Raw genomic sequence first — 27,712 nt, 5'->3', positions numbered from 1 at the left:
ATGAAAAAAACTTCCACAGGAAAAAAAAGCAAAAGTGGCTATGTTTAGCTTCTATTGATATTTTCAACCTCCTTCCCCCATCCACAACCAAAGAATGTTACAAAACTTACAAAGAAAAATCGAGTACATGGGCCCTCAGAAGACTAAGACCCAAGATGGATTGAGCTTCCAAGCACATAACATCTGCTCAGAAACTGACGCTCCATATATGATGACATGGAGGGACTTACTTAGCCCTCAGATCCCTTACCATCCATACAAAGATGAAAGATAGACCCCATTAAAGTCAGAAGGAAGCTGTTCCTCTATAGTATAGTCTGTTTGAGTTGGCACAAAACCACCCTGAAAGAAGTAAGGTAAAGGATTTGCCCCATCTTTCAGGCAAGGAAAAAGAAACTCAGAGATTCAACTTTCAAAATGTGACAGAGACCTATATTCATTAGTCAGTTCCTCCTGTAGGCAGGGTTACTCAGGTCCTGGCTGAGCTGAGAAGAGAAACGAGATAATGACCTCTGATTAACAAGGCATCACTTTGTTAAGCTGCTTTGATTTCATAATCGAATGTGAACCCTTACCCAGGCAGAGACCTATTAAAACACATGGGTTTAACATAAATGATACCAGAAAGATGTTGCAACCAGGCGGTCCTCAGCAGGAGCAATTCCAAACCCACTGCTACTTCTATTTGTAAAAAAGCTTAGCTGAGTCGTGGAGGACTTCACAGGGACTGGTGCTGGCCATGAAGTTCATCCATTCCCCCAAACATACTAAATATACCTATCCATTCAGCCAGTCCAGCAAGCCCTCCAAAGCTTGGAGAGCTTCAATCAGATTGCTCTTTTATTTGATCCTCTTGGCCTACAAGATAACTATTGAAATCTGCCACTATGTCTATGAAGAAAATGTCATTGATGGCATGGTCCATTAGGTTACAAAGCATCATTTGGATAAAGATGCTTGGGACAAATACATCCAGGCCTGGTTTTGGTACTAGGAATACATTTTAAATCAGAAACTTCATGAATTTTACCAAGGAATTAAAATTTTAAAATATCTAGGAACCATAATTTGAGCCTGTCTCCTCCAAAAAACACATTCCTCTGGCTAAGGGATGAAGAGGAATTTCTCTCCTGATAAGGTTTTCGATTTCTGGAGGCTAAACTAAGTATATTCATATCTGCGACATTTGGCATAATGCTTGACACAAAATGCTCAGTAAATGTGGTGGGTCTGTATTTATTTGTGTGTGTCCCTGTGCTATATATAGTGTGTGTTTAATGGCTTTATTATGCAACCTGCATTTGTATAGTCCTAAATATGTAACAAGGAAATATTCCACTAGGATCACCTTTCATTGATCCCACGTTGGGAAAAGTTACACAAAATATCATTCAGAAAATTTGGATGACTTATTAGACAAGGATTTAGTATCTGATTAATAAAAATTCACTGGGAGCATTTCTTTCAGTAGATACAGTACAACTTGAGCAGATAAATCTCAAGGTGTTCTCCCCAATTCTAAAATATATGCTTTACTACCACATATTTTTAAGTGAAGAAGTAAGGTGCATAATAATGTATTTTTTAACCCCTATGTTCTATGAAAATATATTTGCAGTTGAGCTTAAAAAATTTTTGCAAGGAAACATATGAAACTGTGAACATTGCTTAATTCATAGATGTGAGAGAAGGGAAACTATCTTCAATATCACTCTGTATGACCTGCCTCATTAAAATAAGATGGTTTCCAATGGGAACTAAAAATTCTAAATGGAAAGAAATACAATAAATGTGCACATTTTAAGACCTCCAGTTAGGTACCTAGTTTTGGGGGAAGTGGTGATGTTTAATTTCTAAACTGTAGCAGCTCGGCATTACTGTTGTGCTATTTATGATCTTTAGGTCATTTTTGTACTTGGTGCTTTCCCATTCAGGGTTTTATTTCATTTTCCTAACACCCCTATAAGGTAGGCAGTATTATACCCATTTTATAAGTGAGATAAATGTGGCTCAGAAAAGTTAAGTCAATATCCCAAGAGAATATTACACATTAGTAAATGAGAGAGTCAAGATTTGAACCAGGCCTTTCTGGGGTGGGGGTGAGGACGTGGGAGATAAAGCTTATTTCCTGACTCAATAGGCTCTTCCAAATCTATTGTCTTTTATGAAGAAATATGATTGCAGAAGCTCCTGATGACAAACCTTCTTCCTGAATTCTCTCCCTTAGGACCAGGGCAGTGGCATCTAGACTTACCTGGAATGCATTGAGCACGGAGAAGGTAATGTGGATGGCCAGGTTGCTGCCGTCAATGACTGTGGCTATCCCGAATGCCCAGGTCAGTCCCAGCATCGGTGTGAGGATGGCGATATTCTTACTGATTCTCACAACGGCTCTCACCTCCTGGAACATGGAGCTGCCGACGGCGGCTCGCTGGGTCTTGACGATCACCAGTGTGACCGTGATCAAGTTTACGACCACAATGGCCAGGGCTGGGATCACAAAGGCCAGAAGGGCCTTGGTCATGTCCCAGTTAAGCCAGCAGGCCTCAGGCCGTAGGTAGCCCTTTCTGGGCTCCGTGGCAGCAACCGTGACAACAGCAATGAGCAGAGGGGCCCCGTAGCCAACCGAAAAGAGAGCTGCCACCAGTACTGATTTGGGCACCGTATGGAAAACAATCAGGATTCCATAGAGGATAAGGAGTGCCTTGGCAAGCATCCAGAAAAACACAGAGAGGTAAAAAAAATGAACAAAGAATGTTGCTGCCACGCATCCATCATGGTGTGTCACCGGACCGCTGAGAAAGGAAGCCACAATGAACCACACATCAGCAATCAGCAAGGTGGCCGCGATGTTGACGATGCACACGTGGCGTAAGTATGAGATCTCTGTCTTCGTTACTTGGCTCCAGACCAAGGCTTCAATGGACAAGCAAAGGATCAAGCTGCAGATGGAAATGCCTAGGCCTGTGTACGTTATATAAATCAGGATCGGGCTCTCCAAGATGTGGGGTGACATAAGAATGGAGAAGGAGGTAAACAACTTGCTTGGCCTACATTTGCAAACAGCTTGCTGGGAGTTTTCTTGAATTATTTGACAGGCCTGCTGGTCCCATCTGCTCTCCAGGGAGTGCCAGCCAACACACTGTGTCCTCCTCTCCTCCGACTTGCTGATCTTTTCAAAAATCAGTGAGATTCTTTTAAGTTCCTTGGGCAAAATGACAGACAAGACAAGCCCATTCACGGTGACGTTTTCCAAAAGACTGGCTTCTAGGATGGCCCCGAGAGTTGGAAATGCGATGCTGATGGCCTGAGAAGGAGCAGGCACCTTGCGAAGTTCGTCTCTACTGATCAGCACCTGCCCAGTGATCGCATTGCTCGTGTCATTAATCCTCATTGCAAAAGAGAAATTCTTCCCAGTGTTGTCTCGGGATATGGTGGTGCCCAGAGTGTGAATGAAGACATCTGATATGTCAATGAGATATTTATTTATAAAGAGCTTTCTTGCAAAGGAATTGATGGAATGTAGCAGAACACAGCTGCTGTTTCTGTCAGGGATGAAGGTCCAGTTTGAGATGCTTTTGCTGTTAAGAATGTGGTTGGCCATGACACTGTAACTCTGCCAACAAAGAACCGGCGTTAGTTCCGTGCCACTCTGCAAATCTGCCAGGATGGTCAAAGTTCACTTTTATAAAGTGGGGTCCTCCAGCCAACAGCATAAGCATCCCCTGGGAACTTGTGAGAAATTTGGAGTCTCAGGGCCCACCCCAGACCTAGTAAATCAAAATCAGCATCGTAATGAGATCCCCAGGGTACTGGCATGCCACCAAAGTTTGGGTGGGGGAATAGAGCAATGTGTCGTGTATGCAGTGTCTCCCTATGAGGCAGGCAAGTGGGCAGCCTTCCCCGTGCTCACTGACATCATGGGTTCCTCTTCACACCTTGGGGAAGCCAGCAACCCACCAACCCTGCTAAGAGTACCCATCATGCAATTAACATCTATTAAATCCCAACCGTGTGCAGGACCCTGGTCAGGAACATAGCCAATCGAAAATTGACACCAGAGGCTGAACCTCCTTTTTATCCTCTGCCTCAAAGATCAAAAATAAAAGAAGTGAATCCAGTTCCACTCCACACGTTTGCAGCAGACACGTATGGGTGTTTTCTTTGCATTCGATTATTTTCCATGTTAGCAGCCTGTTCTGACTCACAAGAAAAAGTAGGGAAAGTCTCTCTCTGCAGGAACCACAATGGTTCTTAGAGGTTTTCAGTAGCCAAAGTTCACATTTGGAAAAGCTTACTCTGTTGTCGGACCCAGTACTCAATAAGCAGTGTCTCTACTGGTTGCACTCCCTTTTTCCATTCCTTTGTTTATTCTGTGGTGAACGTCTATGCAGCATTTGCTATGCCAGGCATTACAGATACAGATGGGAAAGAGGTGGTCCTCAGACCCCAAAAGGCCCACAGAAAACTCTAGCTAACCTGCATTCCTTTCCACCAAAATATCATTCTACCAAGTCGAGGCCACTCACCTGCATCTTCGCCTCATCAACACCCGTCAGTAGCACCGTGGATATGTTGTGTAAGAGCTGCACGATGACAGCAATGTTTCCTGGGATCCGGGGAGACTGCTGAATGTTCCTGAGCACACAGGACAAATCCTTTGGACACTTTTGCATCAACATGTCTGTGATAGTCTCAGACATTCTGGCATACTCACTGATTTTTGTATTTCCTTCGAATGGTTGAGCTGAATATAAATTTGTCTAAGAAATGGCAAAAGGAAAGTTTTTATTATGTGACTTTTGTCCTGAAGATTAAAAAAAAAAAAAACAACCTTTAATACAATTTAGGATAGTCTTATCACACGATTGTGCATTGCATAATGTTTTCCAATTTTACATTTTCATAGTCACATTTGCTATGGAATAACTTGCCCAATACAGAGGTGTATGAACCGAATACCAAAGTTCCAACCTGCCAGCTCCCTGCTCCTAACCCCCTCCCTCCAGAGAGCTAACATTATCTTTAGCATAGCATTCAGACCCCTTCTGATTATACACACTGTATCTATGCCCTGTGCACACCGATAAATCTCTAATGTCATTTAAGCTTATTTTTACTAAGCATGCTTTAAAAATAGAACTTCTGAACTAGATTTGGATGAATCAACTGACACCAACACAAAAGAATATGTGAAAACAGTGATGAACAGTATCTCCCACAGATCCACCTTCTGGATCCCACACTTCAGAGCAGGGGCAGCAAACATGGCCCGACTGGCTGCCTATTTTTTTTTTTTTAAAGATTTTCTTTATTCATGAGGGACACAGAGAAAGAGACAGAGACATAGGTCAGAAGGAGAAGCAGGCTCCCTGCAAGCAGTCCTATGTGGGACTGGATCCCAGGACCCTGGGACCACGACCTGAGCCAAAGGCAGACACTCAACTGCTGTGCCACCCAGGTGCCCCCTATCTTTATTAATGTTTTATTGGGACCCAGTCTGCTCATTATTTAAGTATTGTCTTTGGCTGCTTTCATGCCACAATGGCAGAGTTGAATACTCCCAATAGAGACCCTATGACCCCTAGGGCCTAAAATACCAACCATCTGACCTTTCACAGAAAGAAAATTGCCAACCTTTACTTTAGAGGACCCCTCTCTGGCCTCCTCTAACCTGCCCCTTCACAAAAGGAAGAAACTGTGGGCCTAGGGAGTATGCGTACTCAGAGCTCATGTCCCTACAGCTAGACACTTAAATTCCTGGCTTAGCAACCCCAAGCCCACTTCTGGGGCCTCCCTGGGCCTCTTCCCTAAGTCTGTGCTACCAAGGATGGGCCCTGCCACCAGTGTGCTCACCACTAGGCCTGAGAGGTGGCAAAGGGACACTGGTTTTCAGGATTATAAACATGTGACTTTGGCTTTCCACCACCCTTGAGGTACAGGACATAATCTGATGGGAGACCAGCAGAACACATTTTACTTAGCAGTCCATAAGCTTGATTTAAACCATTTAGATATTAAAACATAGGGTACGTGGGTCTCCTTGTGTATATGTGCCCAGATTCCTCAAAGTAGAGGTGGACCCAGTGACAGACACCCTGGAGTGGGCAGCCTTTTGAAGTCTGGTCAAAGACTTCAAGTATAGCATCCACTGGCACTCCCTCTGGCCACCCTCCAAACCACCAAATGAGGATGTTCCCTAGGACCAAAGAGATACTAAAGCATTGACTGCCCCGAAGAGATACTAAAGCATTGACTGCCCTGAAGTTCATCAGAGGCTGAACTTCAGCAAGGTGAAGCTCCTACTAGAAGAGGAATAAAAGAAACAAAAGGAGAAGAAATAATATTTGACTTGATTTTATCAAAATTTGATTTAAAAATGTGTAATGACTTAAGTATATATGGAAATACATTCATTTGTTTGATGATGAAGTCCTTCCCTTTAGGTCAGCTTGCTTCTCATGCTTTACCGAGCACAGAAATCACCTGAGGATCTTGATAACATGCAGCTTCAGATTCAACAGGTCTGAGGTAGAGCCTGAATTCTGCCCATCTAAAACTTCTTAGGGTTGTATTAAAGAGCTAAGATGGAGAAGTAAACCATAATCATTCTAGACAGCTCTTCTACCTCTGACCTGAGGATCACATTCTTTGGTGTCATGAAGTGTGTGGGAAAACAGGGCAACAAACTTTTAGATGCCCAAAGTTAGGACTTCCATTCTTGTACAGAGAGAGGAAATGAGTAGGTGTTTATGTATTCTCGTACAAACGCACTAACCTACCCCGTGCTCTCCCTCTCTCTTATTGACCATGCTATGTGCTGCTAATTTGGGACTCTGCTCTGGATGTCAGAGAAAGGATATTACCTCAAAGATGTTGAAGGCATTAAGAGTCCGGCAGGTTTCAGTGATCTTGTGCCATTTCTTTTGACTGCAAAAAAATCCCATATTTCCCTGAGTGTCTGGAGGGCAAGGTTGACTGCAGTGGGAATTGGCCACACAGGTACCATCACATACACCTGGAGAAATAAAAAGTATCAGTATCAGTGGCACCTGGGTGGCTCAGTCAGTTAAGCATCTGCCTTCAGCTTGGGTCATGATCTCAGGGTCCTGGGACTGAGCCCCAAATCAGGCTCCCTGCTCAGCAGGGAGTGTACTTCTCCCTCTCCCTCTCCCCCTCTCCCCTGCTCATGCTCTTGCATACACTCTCTCACTCTCTCTCTCTCTCTCTCAAGTAAATAATAAAATCTTTAAAAAATATATTTCCCAGTACAAAAACAACATAAATTAAAAAAAAAAAAAGTATTGACATCAAATGGAAAGGTCAGGACTCAGTGCTACATATGCCAATCACCAAGACATTAGCACAATGAGAGTACATAAACCCAGTGGACATCAAATGTATTTTCTTTGCAAAGTGGAGGAAGATTGAAATAGATCAGTGATCATCATATATTCCAGTGAAAAACACCTCTTGTTTCCAACAAAATCTTATCCAGAACTCAAACATATGAATCAGGTAAAGTGGAGCTTCCCCAGTTGAAATGACACGGAAGAGCCCACATCTAGTCCACGATGTCTCTCACGCCCCACACCTCCCTTGAACTCCTCCAGCTCCCCAGAACACAGTAGGGAAGCCACTGCACCCGAGGTTCTCAGGAAGGTCCCAGCTCTGGAACTTCATGATGAGTCCGTCATCAATGAGTTCTCACAGACCTGCTCTAGCCCCTGCTCCAGCCTATACTGGCTCAGTCAAAAGAGTTTATGGCAAAGAACTCTCAGGCTAGGATGGAGCAGAGGGTGCTGGGAGGAGAGTGGAGCAGGGGTCAAAGGCACAATTTAATATGAGAAAACGAAAGAGTCCAAATGTGAACCATCAAGGTGTCCCATCTGCCATGCCATAAACAGAGGGCTGAGCACGGCTCTCTATTACAATAAATAAACAAAAACTTCCATTTAATTACTAACCACTGCCAACGTACCATGTGGCCTGGCAGGCATCTTCTCCTTGCTTTTGTTGGCAACCTAGAAAGGGAAAATCAAAATCAACCTGAAAATTAATTGTTGGTATGCCTGCCCAATGATCCACTTTAGTCACAGACTAATGGCTACGTCTGAATCAGCTCTGATGCCAGGACACCACCAAAAGCTGAGACTGTGAAGTACGTCCCCACGGCCCCATTTTGTCATCAGTCTGGATGGCTTTCTTTCCCACTGAGACTCAGCAGGAGCCCTCCTTCCTCTCCAGGAAGAAGGCCCAAAATTCTGTCCAAGAGATACACCATGAGCAGAGGTGGACTTACGTGGAAGTTAATGAAGGTTAAGCTTTGGAATCCCTTGCATGTCTGGACCCCATTCAACACACTGAGAGATAGCAATGTGTTGACATGATCATATATTTTATTAAATTTTCAAAGGCAAAATAGTTTAACCACCTTCTGTTCATATCACTGTTATTTGCCACTCCACCTTTCCTTCCTTCACACTCTCCCTCATTTTGGATAGATAGCACTAGAGAGGCTGTAGCTATTTATGGAATCTGGACAAGTGTAAGTTGAGTTAGGGATACATCTAGTTTGAATTTAATAGGATATACTTATGTAATCTGCAGTCATTTCCACATTACAATGAGGACATCAACACATAAGCGGCATTCCTTTTAGAGTATTTACAATTTGAAAAAAATAGTATTTACAATTAGTCACAGAACGAGAAAATTCCAAGTGTTTTGGCTACCTTGCAGTTCATATATGAAAGAAACTTCCATATGGCATATATGAAAGATGCCATCCCAAAGTTGACAACAGTCTTACATATTTACATTCTAAAAATGAAATGAGAAGCCGAAAGATACTTTTCTAATCTGGCAATAATAAAAGAACAAATTTGATCAGCAAAGCTAGAGGAAAAACTGAACAAACTTTCTATTTTCTCTATAGAAAAAAAATGTTATAAATGCAAGTACACAGCTAAAAACATAGAGAAAAAGATGTGGGTAGTTTATTAATAAAAACATTGTGATTTTACAGGATTTATTATTGAATAATGCTAAATACTTGCTGAATGTAAACCACTTCAGCATGTCTAAATTTGTTGTAAAATTTGAAATTTATTGTAACTACTTTCCTCAATTTAAGTAGACATTCACTTTTCCCTTAATTTTGGATTTGCAATTTTCTACTCCTTTTTTTTTTAAGGGAACTCCCTGCTTACCTGGCTTCCCCCTATCATGAACACGTCCCACCTCTCCTGATTAAAATCCCTCTCCATCCCACCCATTCATATCAGACTGGACCCTTCACTGAGAGGCAGTATCACATTGTGTCAAGGGGTGTACCCTGGGAACAGACCACCTGGGTTCAAATCCCAATACCACCACTTGAGAACCTGGAAAAGTTCATCTCTCCGGGCTTTAGTTTCCTCATCCATAAAGTAGGGCAAGAGTGATAGTATTATAATTGTGTGATATCTCAGAGCACTTTAAAGAAAAATAAATGAGATCATCCTATAGAAAATGCTTAGATTGGGGCCTGCGGTATTGTAAATGGTATTTAAGATTTAGTTCCCATCATTTCTCTTTGAACATGTACTCAGTGAATATCTATTACATACAAAGCCCAAGTCTGCCCCTTCCAGGAAGTCTTTCCTGATCCAATTGTAAATGATGCATCCTTCTCTGTCTGGCTCCTATAGGATTTATTATTTATATCACCATACCACTCCTTAATGCTTTGCAAATACTCACCTACCTGCTATTTCTATCTAACCATTTTTATATGTGCATATTATCTTCTCAGTTAAATTGTATGTTTTTTTAAATCACAGGTTGTGTATGCAACCTCAAAAGCTAGTTCCGTGTCTTATACATATGTGTGTATATGTACATATTAGCATGTATGCATATAATACTGACATGTGCATGTATGTATGTGTGTGTGTGTGTGTGTGTGTGTGTGTGTGTGTGTGTGGAGAGAATGAAAAAGAAAGGGAATTGAAACTTTCTGTTTTTGTACCAAAAGTTCATACTCTGGTGGCTGGGAAGAGCCATGGTCCAATTCTCCAACTTGCATTCCAATATCTAAACCACTAGGAAGGAACTAGAAATTCAGAACATGGAATTCATGTCCCTTTCTCCTTCACGTTTCTTTCTGTGTTATCAAGAAACAAGCCCAAATCTTCCATTTTCTCTACCAATGAGAATTTATGGAGGATCTGAATTGAGCATTTAGGTTCTGTCCAAGAGGAAGTAGGTATCCCTGAGCCTTCATGAAATACAATGATGTATTTGAAGGCAATGAGCCTTCAAAGCAATGATGTAAGATGACTTCTTGTTTCACAGTCTAGAGATCCAAGCCTTATTATATACTTGGAAGACTTAAAGGCTTTTGACCCAACAAGAATAATAAAATGGCATTCTTTCGAATTTTGAAAGATCTTATTTTACAGGTAAGGAAGGCAGGTCTTTGATAGACAAGGTGACTTATCTGAAGCTATGCAGGACTCCCTTCTTAGGTCCCTCTTCTTACAGCTGGGACTAGAACTCAGCTTTTCTTAATCCTTTGACATAGTCTTTTCCACCAAGCCAGCCCACATGCAAGTGGAGAAGGCAGAGGAGTATGCAGGGTGTAGGGAAGTGATGCATTAAATTCATCTTAAGAGGGCCATGCTTTCCAATACACTATAATAAAGCACTTCAAAGTGAACAACTCTGGGTTACCCTTGGCCCATTAAACAGAATCCCATGAAGTCACATTATATTAATCAGATATGTGGGCAGAAGCCCATGTTGCACTCTTGCAAGGAATTCTGGAAACTGCCTTCTTAAGTAAAGGACAGGATTCATTTCTTCCCAGTTAATTTGCCAAAGCACATCTATATACAACTCCTCCTCATCATTTCAGTTCTAGAGAGGCATCTGATATGGGCCACTTTAGCTTCAGATATCTATAATCCTCACCCAAATACTACGAAAAAGATACTTTGGAAACCTGTAATCTACTAAACCTGAAAAGCTGCCAGGGTGAGAAGGGAGGTCAGAAGAGGAGTAGCACCCAGAAGCTCAGCATCCAGCAACTTGTAAATTGAGAATAAAAGGGTAGAATATTCATAAGGCAGTCCCCAATAGCTAAGAAAACAAAACCAACCTCCCAGGCTCTATCTACTCTCCAAGTTCTGTCTTGTTGGAAACTATGAATGAGGAAATGAAGAGGGGAAGGAGAACCAAGCTGTGGGGTAAGATGCCTCTGGAAGAAGTCTTTCTGAAGGAGTCTTTAGCCTATCCCAGATGCTAGGCACCAGCTCAGTGCTGAGGAGAAGGGGAGTCATGGAGAACATTCCCAGCCAGTGGCACACTACTTAAAATGTAAAGTAAATATCATTTGGAAACTCCTACAAAGAATTTCCAAAGTCATCCTTCACTGAGGAGGCTTTTGCTAAGAACTTCCATAATACAATGGAAAGAACAAGAAACAGAATCTGAAGAAATGGGTCCTGCCTTGGTCCTGCAGCTGGATGGGTGTGTAACCTCAAGAAAACCACATTCCACAACATGAACCTCAGTTTTCCTATCTATAAAGTAAGAGATGGCTCTTCACCAATTGATCTCAAAGCTCTCTTCCAGATCTTGTAGTCCAATAATAATACACTATTCCCTGGAATACTGAACCTTATTTAAGTAAGTAACTGTTAAGGGCATTAAAATGACTCAGGATGTGAGGGAAAGATTCTAAGGGGAGCCATAGGGCTCGCTGCCCCCACAAAACTTACAAATCCTACATTGCTATAAACTTCATACCAGTTAAACCTTGATTAATCATTGACTATCTGAGGGGCATATTTCTCCTTCCAGACCATCCATTGTGTTCACTATCAGGATTCTCAAAGAGATGTCATTTTGGGTGGGACAATGCTTGATTGAGCCAGATCATTCCTAGGTCCTGCCCACTAAATGCCATTAAGTATCTCCCAGTCATTTTGACACCCCTCACCACTCCCACATTTTCAAGTGCCTAAATGGAAGTAGCACACGGCTGGTTGTGAGCAATGAAAATCTTCACCATTAAAGGATATGGGGAAAAAAATTATCAACCTTAAATCACTTGAGCCTCACTGCATCTCAGGAATTTATAGAAAAAGTCAAAAGGAAAACAGTTTGAGGCTATTATCTAAAATGGGTTTGGGATACCTGTAGTTGCAATTTCTTTTGGCTGGACCACTGTCTTCCCCCTACGCTTGAGCACAGATAGCTAAGAGCTGCCTAACAGATGGATTTTTATTTCCATTTGCTTTCCCATCATTTCGTCCTCCCACCTCCCTTTTTCTTACCTGGCATAATGTCCTGCAGGACTCTGTGGGCAAAAGAAACACGAAGCAGTATAGCAAAAGCATATGAGTCATCGTCTTCCACACAGCTGCCTTTCTTGCTTCTATAAAAATAAATGAAAAAGCAAAGTGTCTCCCATATGAAGCTTTCAAAGTTTCTCACTGCAGACCCAGTCAACCTGTAAGTCTGGGTTCTGTCCTTCATGCTGTCAACTCAGACTTCTCTGACCCAGACATGGCATCCCCGTGGCCTCCCATTGACTTCACGGGGAGGCTGCAGGTGTGAACAACAGCTGGCACCAGGAAGCACAGGTAATGTGATACCTCCTGTGGGAATCCCTCCAAAGGAAGCTGCCTGCTGGGCTGTAATGAATAATAACCTATGTTCAGGGAACTAGAGTGATGGTTCACTCCCTGGGCTAGGCAGCTCTGAGAAATGTGTGGGTGGCTATGGAAGAAGGTGAGTTGGGGTTCCTATGTGCAAACTCAGCCCAGAAATATCTTTTGAAGGAGAGTAAGCTAGGCTTGGCATATCATCCTCACTCTGACCTAACTCTGAAGTTGTATTTTCATAGGTAGGTAGCAAACTTCAAAACTGGTCTTAGACAAGCCCTGCTATTGTTATTTCTGCCAAAATTGATGTCAAAACTAAAATGATTCCTTGGTACCTAAAATAGTACTGGACACGTGGTGGGCCCATGATATACTCATTGAAAAAGAAAAAAGGAGAGAAGGGGGGAGGTGGTCGGGAAGGGCTGATGATTTGTATCAGACCCAGGCTCTGTAGACAACTAATGTAAGTTGAAATTTTTAAATGTTAAATTTTAATCATTTTAATACTTTTCATTTTGAGTAAAAACCTCTTTGAAAAATATTTGATGTTTCTTTGCTTTTAGGTGGAAGTGTTCAGAGGACTTAGTGTCATCAACAAAGGTTAGAAGTTTTTGCAATGGTCGATATTTGCTCTTTGACCGTTTTTAGCCAAAAAGGAATAGCCTTTCTCCCCAATCATGCATTATTCTACAGCAAACAACCATTATTTTAAAGACTAAGCAAAATGTCTTTTTTAATGTCTTTTTAATGTCTTTTTTACTGTGTTTCCTGTGTTGAAATACTTACCTCACTAAATTCCACTGAAATCAATGATTTTTTAAAGTATTTTACATTGTCTGTTTCAGCCTGCTGTTATAGGGTTTTCTGAAGGTCCGTAGTTCTTTAAACACAAGGATTATCTTGTTGCTCATCACCTTTCCAATGTATTTGAACCCAGATGGACATATAATTTCAGTCATGTCGGCATACTTTTTTCCAACTTAAGTTCTTTCAAATGGATAAAAATGTAGTATAAAAATCATCAAAGTGACTTACCATAATCATCATCAATGCAGTTATTGTTTTGGGTAGAATCATCAAAATTAGAAAGAAATTAAAGCCACTGATGAATTTGTTGATATAATTTTCATAAAATCTGAGCATGAGTCCATGTTTTCCTGAATTACATTAATTTTACGTTAAATTCATCATCATAGAGAATGTTTTCTCTTTAACTAAAACTACTTAAGGATTGAAGGAATTATAGAAGACAACAAACTTTCAAACAGTTAGCACTGCTTTGCCCAGACACTCAGATTTTTTAAGGGGGGCTGAGAAGAAGTTGAATGAGTAGACAGATCAATATGAGATCTATTGTTTGCTTAAAATTTTTAAGATGTTGTTTTGAAAAATAGTCCTTATTTTATTGTCCTTTTGTTTTAATTTTTAAACATAGTTGTTCTAATTTTATCAAAATGCATTTTGATTATTACTAAAATTGTTTTTATGCATGGCAAAATCAGCACAATGTGCTCATTTATGGGGTAATGACCTTCACAGACTTCATAGTACAGACTTTTTTGGGAGTTATGCTGCAATTAAAATTTTGGAGCCCAGAATTTTCTAGCAACTTCTTTGCCCTCCAGGATTAGCTTGTCATAGAAGAACTGGAGATCACAACTCTGGAATGCTATCTGTGCACAAGTTTCAACCACAGTGGAACTTGAGGTACATTTCACGCTTTCTCTTGATTCTTTTAACTAGAATAAACAGTTCCTAAAGTTGGCTTTTTTGGTATTTTGCTCATAAAACTGTTCTTTCAGTGGACTTAAATAAAATCAATTTTCTTCCAGACTTGTTGACATTAAGCCATAGTCATTTGCTCTTTTTCCAGTCACATGAAAACAAAAGGTTTGGATGAAGCCAAAGTATATAGCGGCAAGACAGCAGCAAGGATCCAATCTTTTGACCCCTATCCCACCTGCTCACACTTCCCACCTCTTTTCCATTTTCTTTTGAAAAGCCTCAGGTCTCTAATGGTTCACACCTCTTTACCCAGGCTCAGCCCCTCACCTTTCTGAAACACAAGGGTAGTGGGAGTGTAACTCTTCTCTCTCAATCAAATGTTTGGAAATGTCAGTTTCGTGTAGTCCATGCCAAAAAATTCATTACTGACATTCACCAGAAAAGGCTTATCTCGGGGCAGCTGGGTGGCTCAGGGGTTGAACATCTGCCTTTGGCTCCGAGCATGATCACAGGGTCTTGGGATCAAGTCCCACATCGGGCTCCCTTCAGGGAGCCTGTTTCTCCCTCTGCTGTGTCTCTGCCTCTCTCTGTGTGTCTCTCATGAATAAATAAATAAAATCTTTAAAAAGAATATAAAAGGCTTATCTCTCAAGAACATACAACCTGAAAAAACAGTCACTTCATGCGATTCATACCCCAGGAAACATGGAGCACTTACATCAGCGCTGACATTTCACAAAGTAAAATGTGCCAAATACAAAATATTACAGTTTTCTTCAGGGAAGAAACCATTTCCCTTCTCTTTTATAAAGAAGGAGGAGGAGGGAATAGTGTCCCTGTACTGTGGCTAGATCTACAGAGATAATGTTTCCAAACATCCAAACTAGAATGTTTTCCCATTCTCTGCTGTCTGCTTTCCAAATCTGAAAAAGGTACTTAAGATGTTAATGTACGTGTTTATTCAACAAATATAAAATGAGCTCCTCGATTCCAAGTGATGTCCCAACAGCTCGAAATTAAACAACCAGAAGGATAACTTCTTTCTCTGTGTGCTCACCACCTCAGGGAAGCTGCAGGCTAATGAGGCTTTTGAAGCCCCTCCAAGGGTTTGGGAACTTGGATGGGCTTTGCTCCCTAGAGATCTGCAGACTCCAGGAATCAAAGCTTACTCAAATAAGCAGGATGGCAAGGACTCCAAACTTTCAAATTTCACCCAACAATTCTCATCTTTGTCAATGATTTAATTTTGAAATATCTCTTCCTATCTCTATGTCAGATTCCTCCACCCCAAAACCATATGGTTGACTGGCAACAGGCACAGCTCAACTAATGAAAGACAAAGCAGGCAGAAAGCAAGCACAGGAGTTGCAGGCTAGGGCTTGTTCCATGGATGGCCCCATCAGAATCAAGCATTTGCTTAATTTAAACACACACTCACACATGTAAGTGAAAGAGACCAGAGCCATTTTATAGGGTGATTTTGGAGAAAACCTCTACAACTTGGATTCTTAAATCCTGATTAGAAAACAAAACAAAACAAAAAAAAAAAGAAAACAAAACAAAACAAAACAACAACAACAACAACAACAAAAAAAAAAAACAAGAGTGTTGGAATACCATTCATGGCAATCACACACAAAAATAAAACTCCAGACAGAACTTTATCAGCCACTCAGGAGTATTTCAATCACCAGCTCTGTCAGCTGACAGTCTGCAGCTATTACTTGAATAATTAGGTTTTGTAGCGAATTGCTGAGGCTTCCAGTGAGATCCACAAAATACCATCAAAGTTTCCAAATAGACTGTGAGAATACACTTCGGATGATCTCAGGGGTGCAGGTGTATCATTGTGTCTGTCATTTACCCAACCTGCTGTTTTACCTCTCTAGTCCATCACCAACCCTATCCGCCCAGGCTGAATGCAGACATCACGGAAGGGAAGATGTGAATAAAACAAATAGTTATTGTCTGTTTACTCTGTGTCTGGCATTATGTCTGCATTAACTATTTTGCTGCCATCAAGCAGTGCTGTGAGACTGAAATGACTTCCACAATTTTCCAAAATTAAGGGGCTGAAAGTTGACCCTGCCTAACCTCACAGGTATTCTTTGAGAACAGTTCCACGTATAACTTTCATCTTGACAACGTAAAATTTTATAAGTCAGGCAGGCTCTTAACTACATCATTCTGTGCCATCCTCCTTGTCCTGAAGACGTAAAGAGGCTGATCACCATCTCTAGCAAAAAAAAAAAAAAAAAGATAAAAAAGAGATATAGATAGATAGACTTAGACAGGGAGAGATAGGTAGATTGGAACGATCTATGCTTAAATGACCTTGCAGAAATTCACAAATTAAGTAGAATTGCCTTCATAATTCCTTCTGTCCTTTTCCTGAGTCATGTCCTGTGTTATGCCCAGATGCTCAGGCTCTGACTTTTGTCTCCAGTCTATAACCTCTCCTCCTTGGACAAAGCTCTTCACTCTGAAGCAACCTTTCCCACATCAAGAGTCTCCTTTCCTAGGTCTTGATCCTACAGAATTTGTTTGACTGACAAGAAGAAACAGTTAACTAATAAGATAAGCTGACTGCCAGTGATGTGAAAATAAATACAAACGGTTTTGTGATTTAGTCATGCCAGGCAAGTATATATTTTAACAGGGATTTTCTAAAGGTAACCTCTTCCACAGTTGGAAATAGAGGCATTAACCCAGGTCAATAGGCCAGATTCTTGGGAGCAAGGATGGCTCTCCACGCCCCAAGCTACACCCACAGAGCTACCTACCTACAGGTGCAGATGAGCCCTCAGTTTTCTCAAAAGCCTGGTTTTTTAAACTTTAAATCATTTCCACTGGTTTCCCTGAACCTTGGCCAGGGGTTTCTCTAAACCTTTTTTGAATGGCCTAATGCATGGCAGTTTCAAGCAATGCTAAGTAATGGGTGATTACTCACACCTGAAAGGTAAATAGTAAATAGGGATGAACATGTGCAATGGGCATGTGTGTTAGGCACTTAGTATAGGTGTGCCCCAAGAATCAGCTGCCTCATGAGTCACCACAAAACCAAGGAAAGAATTTATCTGACAGTCTGAAGCTGCCAGGATAAGTTAGAGAAATGATAAAAGTGTGTAAAATTTGGAAAGGAATGCTAAAATCCTGGTAAACCCAAATTATTGTAGCACTGCCACACTTCTGGGACTCTATCGTAGAGAAATAACTTATACAGGAAAAAAAAGCATGATTTGCAGATTTGCTGATGGCAAATTTGTACATATAGTAGCAGAAAAAGAATACAGGAATCCTTATAAATATCAAACAACAATGGAGGGGTTAGGAAATTCTGATAAATCTATGTAAAGGAATATTACACAAACATTTAAAAAATTCATGAAGAGGTTTGATAATATATTAGTATGAGGTAACAGTATTATATATTTATATATTTATTAATATATTAAACATTATAATTATACGTTATGTAATATTAATGGGAAAAATCAGTCAATAAGGTGGTCTCTTAATAATATGCACATCTATAGAAAAACACTGGTGGGATTTCTCAGTTACAATGCTTTATTGAAAATGAATCACAGAAGTTTCCACCAACACGAACAAAATATTGAAAAATAGCAAAAACTTCACTAATTGCAAAAAAAAATGAGAAAAGGGGCAGAACTTAAGGGAATAGCTTCAAAGACTCTTTAAAGAAGTGGAAAATTTTGAAATGAAGTAGGATGTAGAACCAGAGCACAGCGCTTAAGCTTTTATATTTCCTTTCTCTTTCTCTTTTAGCCAAACTACAGCAGAAAAAAATCTTCAGAAATCTCATTAGTGCCCAGAAATATAGTAAGAGACAAAATGTGAGAATCCTTTTATTTTTTCTATTTTAACAGGAGAAATTTGTGAGTTGGATGTTGGTGATAGACTGTATATGGAAAAGGGAAACTGACTTATTGATAGGATCTCTCTCTCTCTCTCTCTCTCACACACACACACACAAACACAAGCAATCAATTCAAGCTATGATTTTTTATCATACATCAGCTTGAAAAATAAATGATAAAATAACAGATTAAGATAAAAACCCCAAAATGAAAATATTTAGAAATTTATGGGGATGGCTGGGTAATTCAGCCAGTTGGGTGTCCAACTCTTGATTTCAGCTCAGATCATGATCTCAGGCCTGTGAGATGGAACCCCGTGTCATGCAAGCATGGAGCCTGCTGGGACTCTCTGACTCTTTCTCTGCCCTTCCCCTGCCTCCCCTGCCTGCACATTCTCTCTCTCTCTCTCTCTGTCTTTCTCAGAAGAAAAGGAAAGAAAAGAAAAGAAAAGAAAAGAAAAGAAAAGAAAAGAAAAGAAAAGAAAAGAAAAGAAAAGAAAAGAAAGAAAGAAAAGAAGAAAAAAGAAAAAAAAGAAAAAGAAAAGAAAAGAAAAAAAGAAAAGAAAAGAAAGAAAAGAAAAGTTGATGGAACTTCAACACAAAAGAAACAATAAAAAGTAAGTGTCATACTTGAGAAAATCAAGCAGAAATGCTGATGAGAAAGAAAAAGAGAACTGCAAACAGAAAGAAGGTACTAGACACGGAAGACAAAGATTACCCACAGTAAGAATAAACCCAAACAAAGCTCTGAAAATGAACACACATAAAGGGTAACCAAAGATAAAAGGGAGTATTGAGATATAACACAAGAGCATTTCCTTGAAATTTAGAGGGGAGAAAAGATCAAAATAAAAATATAATGTAGCTGTCAAAAATTAAGAGATGAAAGAAAACTAAAAGAAAATATAAGGGTGCTAAAACCTTATCCTTCTAGAAAGGAATAAATCCACAGTGCCTAAAATTAACAGGGTTTTTTTTTTTTTTATTTGCTACCTCCAATCTTAATAAATTTCATAATCCTTCTTTTAAACATTAGAGATATTTCTAGAAAATAATATCCCTGGATATTATTGTAAGGGGGGAAGTCTTAGAAGTTCAAAAATCCCTTAGGTTTCACATGTTTCTCTTTTTTTGTATTTAATTTAAATGAAACTGAATTTAGTAACTTTCACTTAAAGATAACAAATATGGTATAATCACCTTTTTGTATTTGTATTGCTTTCTGCTTTTCTTTATATCTATGCATCAATCTATCTGTCCTTATAAATCAGCATATGTGCACAGAAAATATCTGGAATACTATTCAATAATTAACAATGGCTTTTTCTGGTATCAGAATTGGACATCGTTTCTTGCATTATATCCTTTAAATTTTCTGCTCTCTTTGAATTGTTTTACCATAAGCATATATTATTTCTACCAAAATAAAAGAGTGTTTTTAAAAGGAGGGAGTGAGTAGACTGGAGCCAAATATAGCAACATATTAATAGCAGGTAATTCTGGAGGTGGGCGTGTGGATGATTTATTACTTTCATTTTCACCAAGGTTTTACTCACTTCTAAATATTATTTTTTAGGGGCGCCTGGGTGGCTCAGCAGTTGGGCGCCTGCCTTCAGCCCAGGGCCTGATCCTGGAGACCTGGGATTGAGTCCCACATCGGGCTCCCCACGGGGAGCCTGCATCTACCTCTGCCTGTGTCTCTGCCTCTCTCTGTGTCTCTCATGAATAAATAAAATCTTTAATAAATAAATAAATATTTTTTAAAGGAAACAAATAAAAACACTGGAAGGACACCAACGTATTAACAACTATGATAAAAGGATAGAATAACTTTCTACATACTCCATACTCCTCTCCATATAGAGAATTTATATAGAGATATATAGAATATATTTTCTACAAATAATCAGAATTCTAATTGGAAAAAATAAACTTTTTAACATTGTGGCAGGAAAAGCATGAAATAAATTTAAAGCCAAAAGATCTATGTTCTTCCTCTAATTCTCATGATTCATTTTATGAAATAAGGCAAAATACTTAAATTCTCTGAGTCTCATTTCTTCATTCATTCATTCAGAAAACATTTATCTTGGGCCAGTTTCATGCAAGAACAACTTAGGCCCCAGAGACAGTTATGAAGACAAAGAAGACAAGGTCTTCAAGAATCTAAAGTGTAATTAAGGAAGACAGAAAATATAAATATAAATTAACGTCGTAAGTATTCCCTTTGAGGTATACCAAATATACTTTATAACAAAAGTCATAAGCTATGACAATAAGTCATAACCTCTCCCTATTGGGTATTTGAAGGACCATCACAAACAAGTGACTTTCAGGGTGGATCTTGCGGGAGGCAAGGAAAAACAGTATTCCAGAGAAACAGCAGGCTGGAAGCAGGAACTATAAATCAGTGTTCAGGGATGACTGTGAAGGTCACAACGTCAGAACATCAGGTGTGTGATGGGAAAGAAATATATGTAGCTCATCAGCTAAAACTGTGTTGATGTCAAAGTGAGGTGGGTTATGTGCCTCAGTCAGCAATGGGATTCTTCCCTGGATGATTAGCCATCAAGTCCTTTAATGACAGGATCAGATTTCATTTAAGAAAATTATTCTGCCAACAGTGTAGAGGGTAGGAGAGAAGGCAGACATGCAGGTCAGCAAGCCAGTGGAGAGGCCATTCCTTAATCCAGGTGAACAATCATAAAGACCAGAACCATGGCAATGGCATTTGAATGGATTCAAAAGACCCCATAACCAAAAGAGAAAGAAGAAGGAGTGAAGAAGTGAATACTATTAAAAATTAGCTTTAGAAGTGTAAGCAAATTTTAGGAAAGGAAGTATATGTGAAAAATGTAGCCGAAAGAAACATGATGTTGATATTTCTAAACTAAGCATCTGGGTGAGTTTTGATGAGACTAATCAAGAGAGGAAGTACAGAAGGAGAAGCAAAGTAAGTGAGATAAATGGACTAATATTTAGATAGTACTTACAGGGAGAAATCTGTCTCAATGTGTAGGTATTTCCATTAATGCAAATTTCCTCCCAAGCACTTCTATCATCTTTCAGCTTTCAATAGGCTTCAGCACTTTTTTCTATAAAAGCCCTGCTACTATCAGGGCTGTGCAACACATGGAGCTGTAATGCCCTATACTTCTGCAAAAGTCTCCCAGAGCTATATTATCCACCTGAATGAAGACTCAGAAGTGAACAAGTCCAGCATAAAAGTGTGTAATAGTTAATAGCTATAAAATAACCACTAGAAGATTAAAATGCATAAGGGTCTCATCACCTCAGAATTATTTCTGAAATACAGATATCTATAAAAACATTAAATTTGAATTTTATGTAGTATAAATCCTCATTACACTCATTGATGAGTAATAATTCTTTCTTCTCACAAAATGGGAATATCAAAATGAGAAATTTTAAAGAGCACCCTTATTCTGATCAGCATGGCAGTGGAGGGATTAAAAATGTGGATTTCTTGACTCAATGTCTAAAAAGTTACATTAAAATATGCATATTCATTCAACCAGAGATATTTTTAACTAGATCATCAGTTGGGAGTTTCAGATTACTATTTCAAATTGAAAGTAGTTATTTCAGATGAAAAAGGTCCAGGATTTGTTGGTGCTCCTCAAGTGTCTCACATTTGACACTTGGTACTCTCGCATTTATATTACGTATATTTGAAAGTAATTATTCATAACATATGTATGGAAGAGTAATGAATAATTATTTTTAATATAAATAGAAGGAGAAAAATGTCCTTAAGTAGATCTTCAAAAATAAAAAAGCAGTATGAAAACAAAGAGACATTTAACTCCTAAACCTGACAGGATATTTCCATCTTTTTCAATCCTATGCTTAGAAAAAAAATGTCCTTCCTCTTTTGGTTCCTTACATATTTTCTTGTATTACATGACTTTTCTTTTCACTTTACTTTTTGTTGGAATGTATCTTTTTAAACTTCTTCTAATGAAGATTTCTGTGTGGCAAACTCTCTTAATCTTTGAATGTCTAAAAAATGCTTATTTTATTGTCATTTGGGATGTTTGAATGAATGAGTAAATAGTCAAGGCATTGGTGTTTCTATTCAAAGGGTGATTTTTTTGTAATTCAGTCCTTGGGCAGAAGAGACGTTAGCACCAAATAAGTTTTGAAATGGCTTTCACGGATGAGATCCCCTAAGAAGGACAGCAGGCAAAGAGAACTGAGACACGCCAGGCTCAGGTGAGTGAGGCGGAGCGTCTCAGGCACAGCCAGCATTTTGGAAGGAAGCAAGACCTTCTGGATAAATCCACTGAGGAAGAGTAGGTATTTAAAGTCTTTAGGACAAGTACACAAAAACCAAGATGATTATGTGTAGCAGTACATATTTAGCAGTCATGAAACTAGGTTGGCACAGATGTCACTGGGTTTTGCACTATGACTGAATTTAATTAGGCCTGGAGCCCTATTTGAACCAATGATGGAAAATTTGCCCATACAAGGCAAACTTAATTGATTTTCAGTTTAAACAGGTCTCTCTTGATCAATTCGATATTTGTTCCATCTTTTCCTCTTCCTTTCTCCCCAGGGATGCTATTCTTTAGCATCAGAAGAGAAGCATGCTGGGATAAGCCTCCAACTATGCTGGCTTCTGCTGAGCTGAACTATCACTGCTGGTCTTTGGGCCTCAATACTCCGCCTGCATTGCCCACACTGACACTTCTGTGCCCCACTCTATTCTCTGGCAGCCAGGTCCACTGAGATCACACTGATTATTTTCTCAGTGGTCAAAAAATATCCGGATCAAGCCCAGTCTCTGCAACTTCCCAAGGGTATGGAGAACTGCTCCTCTGTCTTCAGTTGTTCTTCCTCCTCTTGCTTCCTGCTCTGATTCCTTCAGAATCATAGAGTCTTTCTCTCTCCTGAAGTCCAGTTCTTGCTACAGGAAGCCCCGTCTTCTTTTTGGAACCAGCTGGAAACATGGCATTAGCCATGTTCAGCCGTTTTGCATTAGCTTCACGCATCTCTTGCTTCTCTTCACCAATTACCACCCCTCCACCATCCTCAGAGCACAGACTCCCCGGTCATCAGCAACCCCATGCCCCTGGAGATGACAGACACTTCCATGGGTAACTCAGGGGCACAGGGCACCAAAAGTCAGAGATTCACAGCATTAGGGACCATCACAAAATGTCTACACCCCAAAGCTTGCACAGCAGTGATAGCACTACTCTCTTTCAGCTGTGAGACAATTTGAGACTGCGTCAGACTCCCAAAATTCTCACTAGACCCTTCAAGATGTAGCCCCTTCAAAGATAAGACTGAGAATTTCCTGCAAGATCAGTGTGGCAGGAGGTGTGACTCAAACTCATAACCAATTCAGAGAACTTCTTTATGGAAATGTGACATTTTAAACACCAGATGTGTTATGGCGTAAAATGTATACTTGCTGCAAAGGAACATTATTTCTAGAAGGGACCTTCATTCATGGTATTTAACGCATAACAATGTATAAGGCCTGCTTTGATATGGACAGAGTTTTTGTTTTGTTGTTAAATAGATTTAATTTGTATTTTGCTATACAAAACTTTCAAAAGAACAAAATCATTCCCCATCATACCATTCTTTCAAAACAAAAACATAATTTGAAAAATAGCTATAACTGGGGAGCATCTGGGTGGCTCAATTAGTTAAGCTTCTGAGTCTTGGTTTCTGCTCAGGTTGTGCTCTCAGGGTTGTGAGATCAGGCTCTGTATCAGGCTCCATGCTCAGCACAGAATCTGCTTAAGATTCTCTTTCTCCCTCTTCCTCTGCCCTTACTGCCAAATAAATAAATAAATAAATAAATAAATAAATAAATATTTTTTAAAAAGACAAATAGCTATAGTAGAAAATGAAGTATTTGGGGACACCTGAGTGGCTCAGGGGTTGAGCATCTACCTTCAGCCCAGGGCATGATTCTGGAGTCCCCTGATCGAGTCTCACATCAGGCTTCTTGCATGGAGCCTGCTTCTCCCTCTGCCTAAGTCTCTGCCTCTCTCTATGTCTCTCATGAATAAATAAATGAAATCTTTAAAAAAAAAAAAAGTATTTGACTTCTCAACAGCCAGATGTTCTCGAATTTAGCCATTCAGAACTCATTTTGCGTTTCTTTTGGAAGAATATACTGGACACCTGTTATGATTATTGTAATTAATAATCTTACCTGGAAATTGCTTACATCTCTTATGTTTACTGTGAATGCAGCTGTTTTGAAGATGGACCTGGCCAGAGCTGACCCCAGCTGGGCTGATTAGTCCTCACCCCAGGGATTTTCAAACTTTGATAGAAGAAAAGAAATGGGACTCATTCTCTTCTAGAGAAGCTGAAGAAGATGCAGCCAATAGCAGTAATTTCTGACTTTGGTTGAATTCCAAAAGGAGCTTTGAAAAAAATTGCCAATGTCTGGACCCCAGTCTAGACCATTGAAGCAGAATTTCTGGCAAGGTCCAAACACTAGTATTTCTCAAAAAACTTTTTAATTTTATTTTGAATAATTTCATGACTACTGAAAAGTTGAAAGAATTTTACAGTGAATACCTACACATCCCTTCACCTAGATCACATTAATTGTTAACATTTAGAGATGAATGGGGTTTTTTAAAACTCTCCAGGTGATACTAATACACAGAATTGAGACCAGACTCTAGTGATATGCAACTGAGAAGAATCCAATCACAAAAAGAAGAACAGTACAAAATGAAGCAAATACACCAAGAAGGAAAAAGAGTTTTTAAGAAGAGAGTCCTGGTGATGCTCAGAACCTTGTATTTCATGCCCTGGGTTCTATGAGAGATCCTAATATTTTTATATTAAAATCACCTTTGAGACTTAAAGTACTATGATTTAGGAGCTTGTTCAGTGCAATCAAATGATTCAAGAATAATATGCAAAGGCAGCATGATTCTATAGACTCAGCTCTAACTAAAAATAAAATCAGAGTCTATTGGCTCATGAGATCAAGATTGTGTTAACAGAAATACATTTTTTAAAAAACACACAGAAGGCTTGAGAGATCAAGATTATGTTAAGAGAAACACATTTTTAAAAAAATACACAGAAGCCACGAATTCCCAAGATAATGGGATTAAAGATAATTAGACCACAGGCTAAACTATGGTTTTGTGGAAATACCCACTGTGTTTTCAAGCAGACTGTTTTTCCACTGGTGAATTAAGTCCAATCTTGCATAATGGCAGGCATAGTACCAAGTTGGGAGGGACCGGTGGTAGTGGGAGTGCTCTGCCCCAGTGGTGAGAACTAAGTATTTTATCAGTAAGGAGGTTTAGAATCACTGGAACATGCTGATAATAAAAGGGAGACTGAATTTCAGTCAGTTCTATTATTTTTTTGACATATTTAGTAATATTATTCTCCATGGACACTGCAACCCATTATTGCCTGGACCCAAGGCAAACCACTTCCACACCAGACCCTGTGCCCCTGCTGCCAGGTCCAATTTTAGAAAGATCAAGCAGTCACCAGGCTTGGAGCTGTCTCCTGATCTCAAATATCTTTGAATAAGAGTCTTGGTTTCTATTTACAAATTTTCATTCATTTTGCAAAGAGACAATGATGCTGTAACTCTGTATCATGCAAATACAATTGGGACTGGATTTGGGCTAGTATCCCTTTTAGGATACAAGCCCTACAGGCATAAAGTACAAGTTTTGCAGTCTTTTAAGGCTAATTATTTGCCCAGCAATGTGCTTGAATCATTTCTCTGAGCTACAAAGAAGTTGATGTTTCCAAACTAAATGAATAGAAATGAACTCTGAAAGAGGAAATTCAACACAGTAAACCAAAGATAATGTCAGATAAACTCAGGCCTCACTCTTTCACTTGTGAGTTTATTATAGAAGGGGAAAAACAGACTTTGTCAAAATTCAAAGGACTAAAGTTTTTTTTTTTTTTTTTTTTGTTTTTGTTTTGGTTTTTTGTTTTGTTTTGGTTTTTTAAGACTGAAGTTTTTAAGCAGAACTAAACTCTCAAAATTTACACTCAATAAATGGTGATAAAGAATTCTTTGGGGAAAAGGAAGGAAGAGTGAAGCATGAACCATAGCAGTATTTTAAGGAATGATGTGAAAGCCAATACAAACACAAGTGTTTGGAAGTCCCCACCCCGTTGTCACCAAAGACTAACACAATGCAGATAAGTTTAGGAACAAAGAGAAATCTCCCCAAAGTTTACATTCCTCCTGAGGTCTGATCTGAGGAAATAAGGTTCAGAATCAAATTCTTAATGCCATAGATTTTTGTGTGTGTGTGAAGTTGGAAAAATATTCCTCTGTTGGGATCCCTGGGTGGCGCAGCGGTTTGGCGCCTGCCTTTGGCCCAGGGCGCGATCCTGGAGACCCGGGATCGAATCCCACGTCGGGCTCCCGGTGCATGGAGCCTGCTTCTCTCTCTGCCTCTCTCTCTCTCTCTCTCTGTGACTATCATAAATAAATAAAAAAAAAAAAAAGAATCAGTTTAAAAAAAATATTCCTCTGTTTTTAGGGAGACTTTAAAGCTGTTGATAGCTAATAATGAGTCCAAATTATAGATAAAACATTACAAAGGTCGATGAGGGGAAATAATGATTTAAAAACAGTTAATTCACTTCTCTATTTGCACTTAATCATTTTTAGATAATCAGAAAAAAAAATATTTCTTTAAAGAATTCAATTTCCTGGACTCAGATATTTGGATGGGATCAGAGGAGCATAAAAACATCAGAGGGTAATAAAAACAAAATATTTTCATACCAGACTAGAGATCTTCTTGAATTACATAAAATGCCTCCAAATCACCAAATTCCTTTTTAATACCTATTCGCTGTGTGTGTTATTAATTAAGCCGCAAATTACAAAGCCTCGCACCTGTGGAATCATAATGGGTTGCTCCTCTCCAGAGGAAGTGACTGGAGGGAGAACGAGGACGTGGGAGTACTCACTGTGGCTAGCTGACAGCAAAGTCACTGGCACATATGCCCCACTCCCTCGCAGCTAAAGACAAGGGTGTCAGTAGCTTTCCTTCATCGTATCTTGCAACAAAATCAGCAGGCTGGGCTCCTGTACCTCTGAGCAGTCAATACAGCCCCGAATGGTGGATTCTCAAGCTGAGGCATCCAGGCTGGGCCCTGCCCTGGTGCCAGCAGCCAGCCCCATACAGGGGCCCTGCAGCCCGACAGACAAGTCCTGCCTGGGAGTAGCTCCTTGGAGTGGGAGGGACACGGTGCCAGAGAATGGATGAGTCACGCACTAGGTGATACACACACAGACTCTCACAAAAAGCAAAGGTTTCCCTTTTTGGCAAGGGAGTGAGGACTACAGTGGCAGCACAGGATCTGTGGTACTTGACCATACCCATTAGCATCCTTATTAATCTGCCTCAGTCTGAAAATGGGGTATGGAAAACACAAGTACCTATGCCTGGAG

General features: G+C 39.7%; 1 protein-coding gene across 3 annotated transcripts in view; it reads right to left on the bottom strand.

Annotated features, from left to right (window-relative positions):
• ADGRF2 (adhesion G protein-coupled receptor F2) overlaps nt 1-27,477 on the bottom strand; it is a 37,861-nt gene extending 10,384 nt beyond the window's left edge. For 2 of the 3 annotated variants that reach the window (XM_038554267.1, XM_038554269.1), the window contains exons 1-6: nt 27,229-27,477; nt 12,324-12,424; nt 7,982-8,024; nt 6,867-7,018; nt 4,530-4,763; nt 2,255-3,616 (exon numbers count right to left, since the gene is read on the bottom strand). In XM_038554267.1, the coding sequence (XP_038410195.1) occupies nt 2,255-3,616; nt 4,530-4,763; nt 6,867-7,018; nt 7,982-8,024; nt 12,324-12,395 (1,863 nt within the window). In that variant the 5' untranslated portion in view covers nt 12,396-12,424; nt 27,229-27,477. Of the gene's footprint in view, nt 1-2,254; nt 3,617-4,529; nt 4,764-6,866; nt 7,019-7,981; nt 8,025-12,323; nt 12,664-27,228 lie in introns of those variants that run through there. The other variant, XM_038554268.1, reaches the window with a different exon arrangement.
• Between the last annotated feature and the right edge of the window lie 235 nt (nt 27,478-27,712).

Source organism: Canis lupus, chromosome 12 (genome assembly GCF_011100685.1).
Source record: "Canis lupus familiaris isolate Mischka breed German Shepherd chromosome 12, alternate assembly UU_Cfam_GSD_1.0, whole genome shotgun sequence".
NCBI classification, from domain to species: domain Eukaryota; kingdom Metazoa; phylum Chordata; class Mammalia; order Carnivora; family Canidae; genus Canis; species Canis lupus.
The sequence above is the reverse complement of the archived record's forward strand: the minus strand, read 5'-3'. Positions and strand labels throughout refer to the sequence as shown.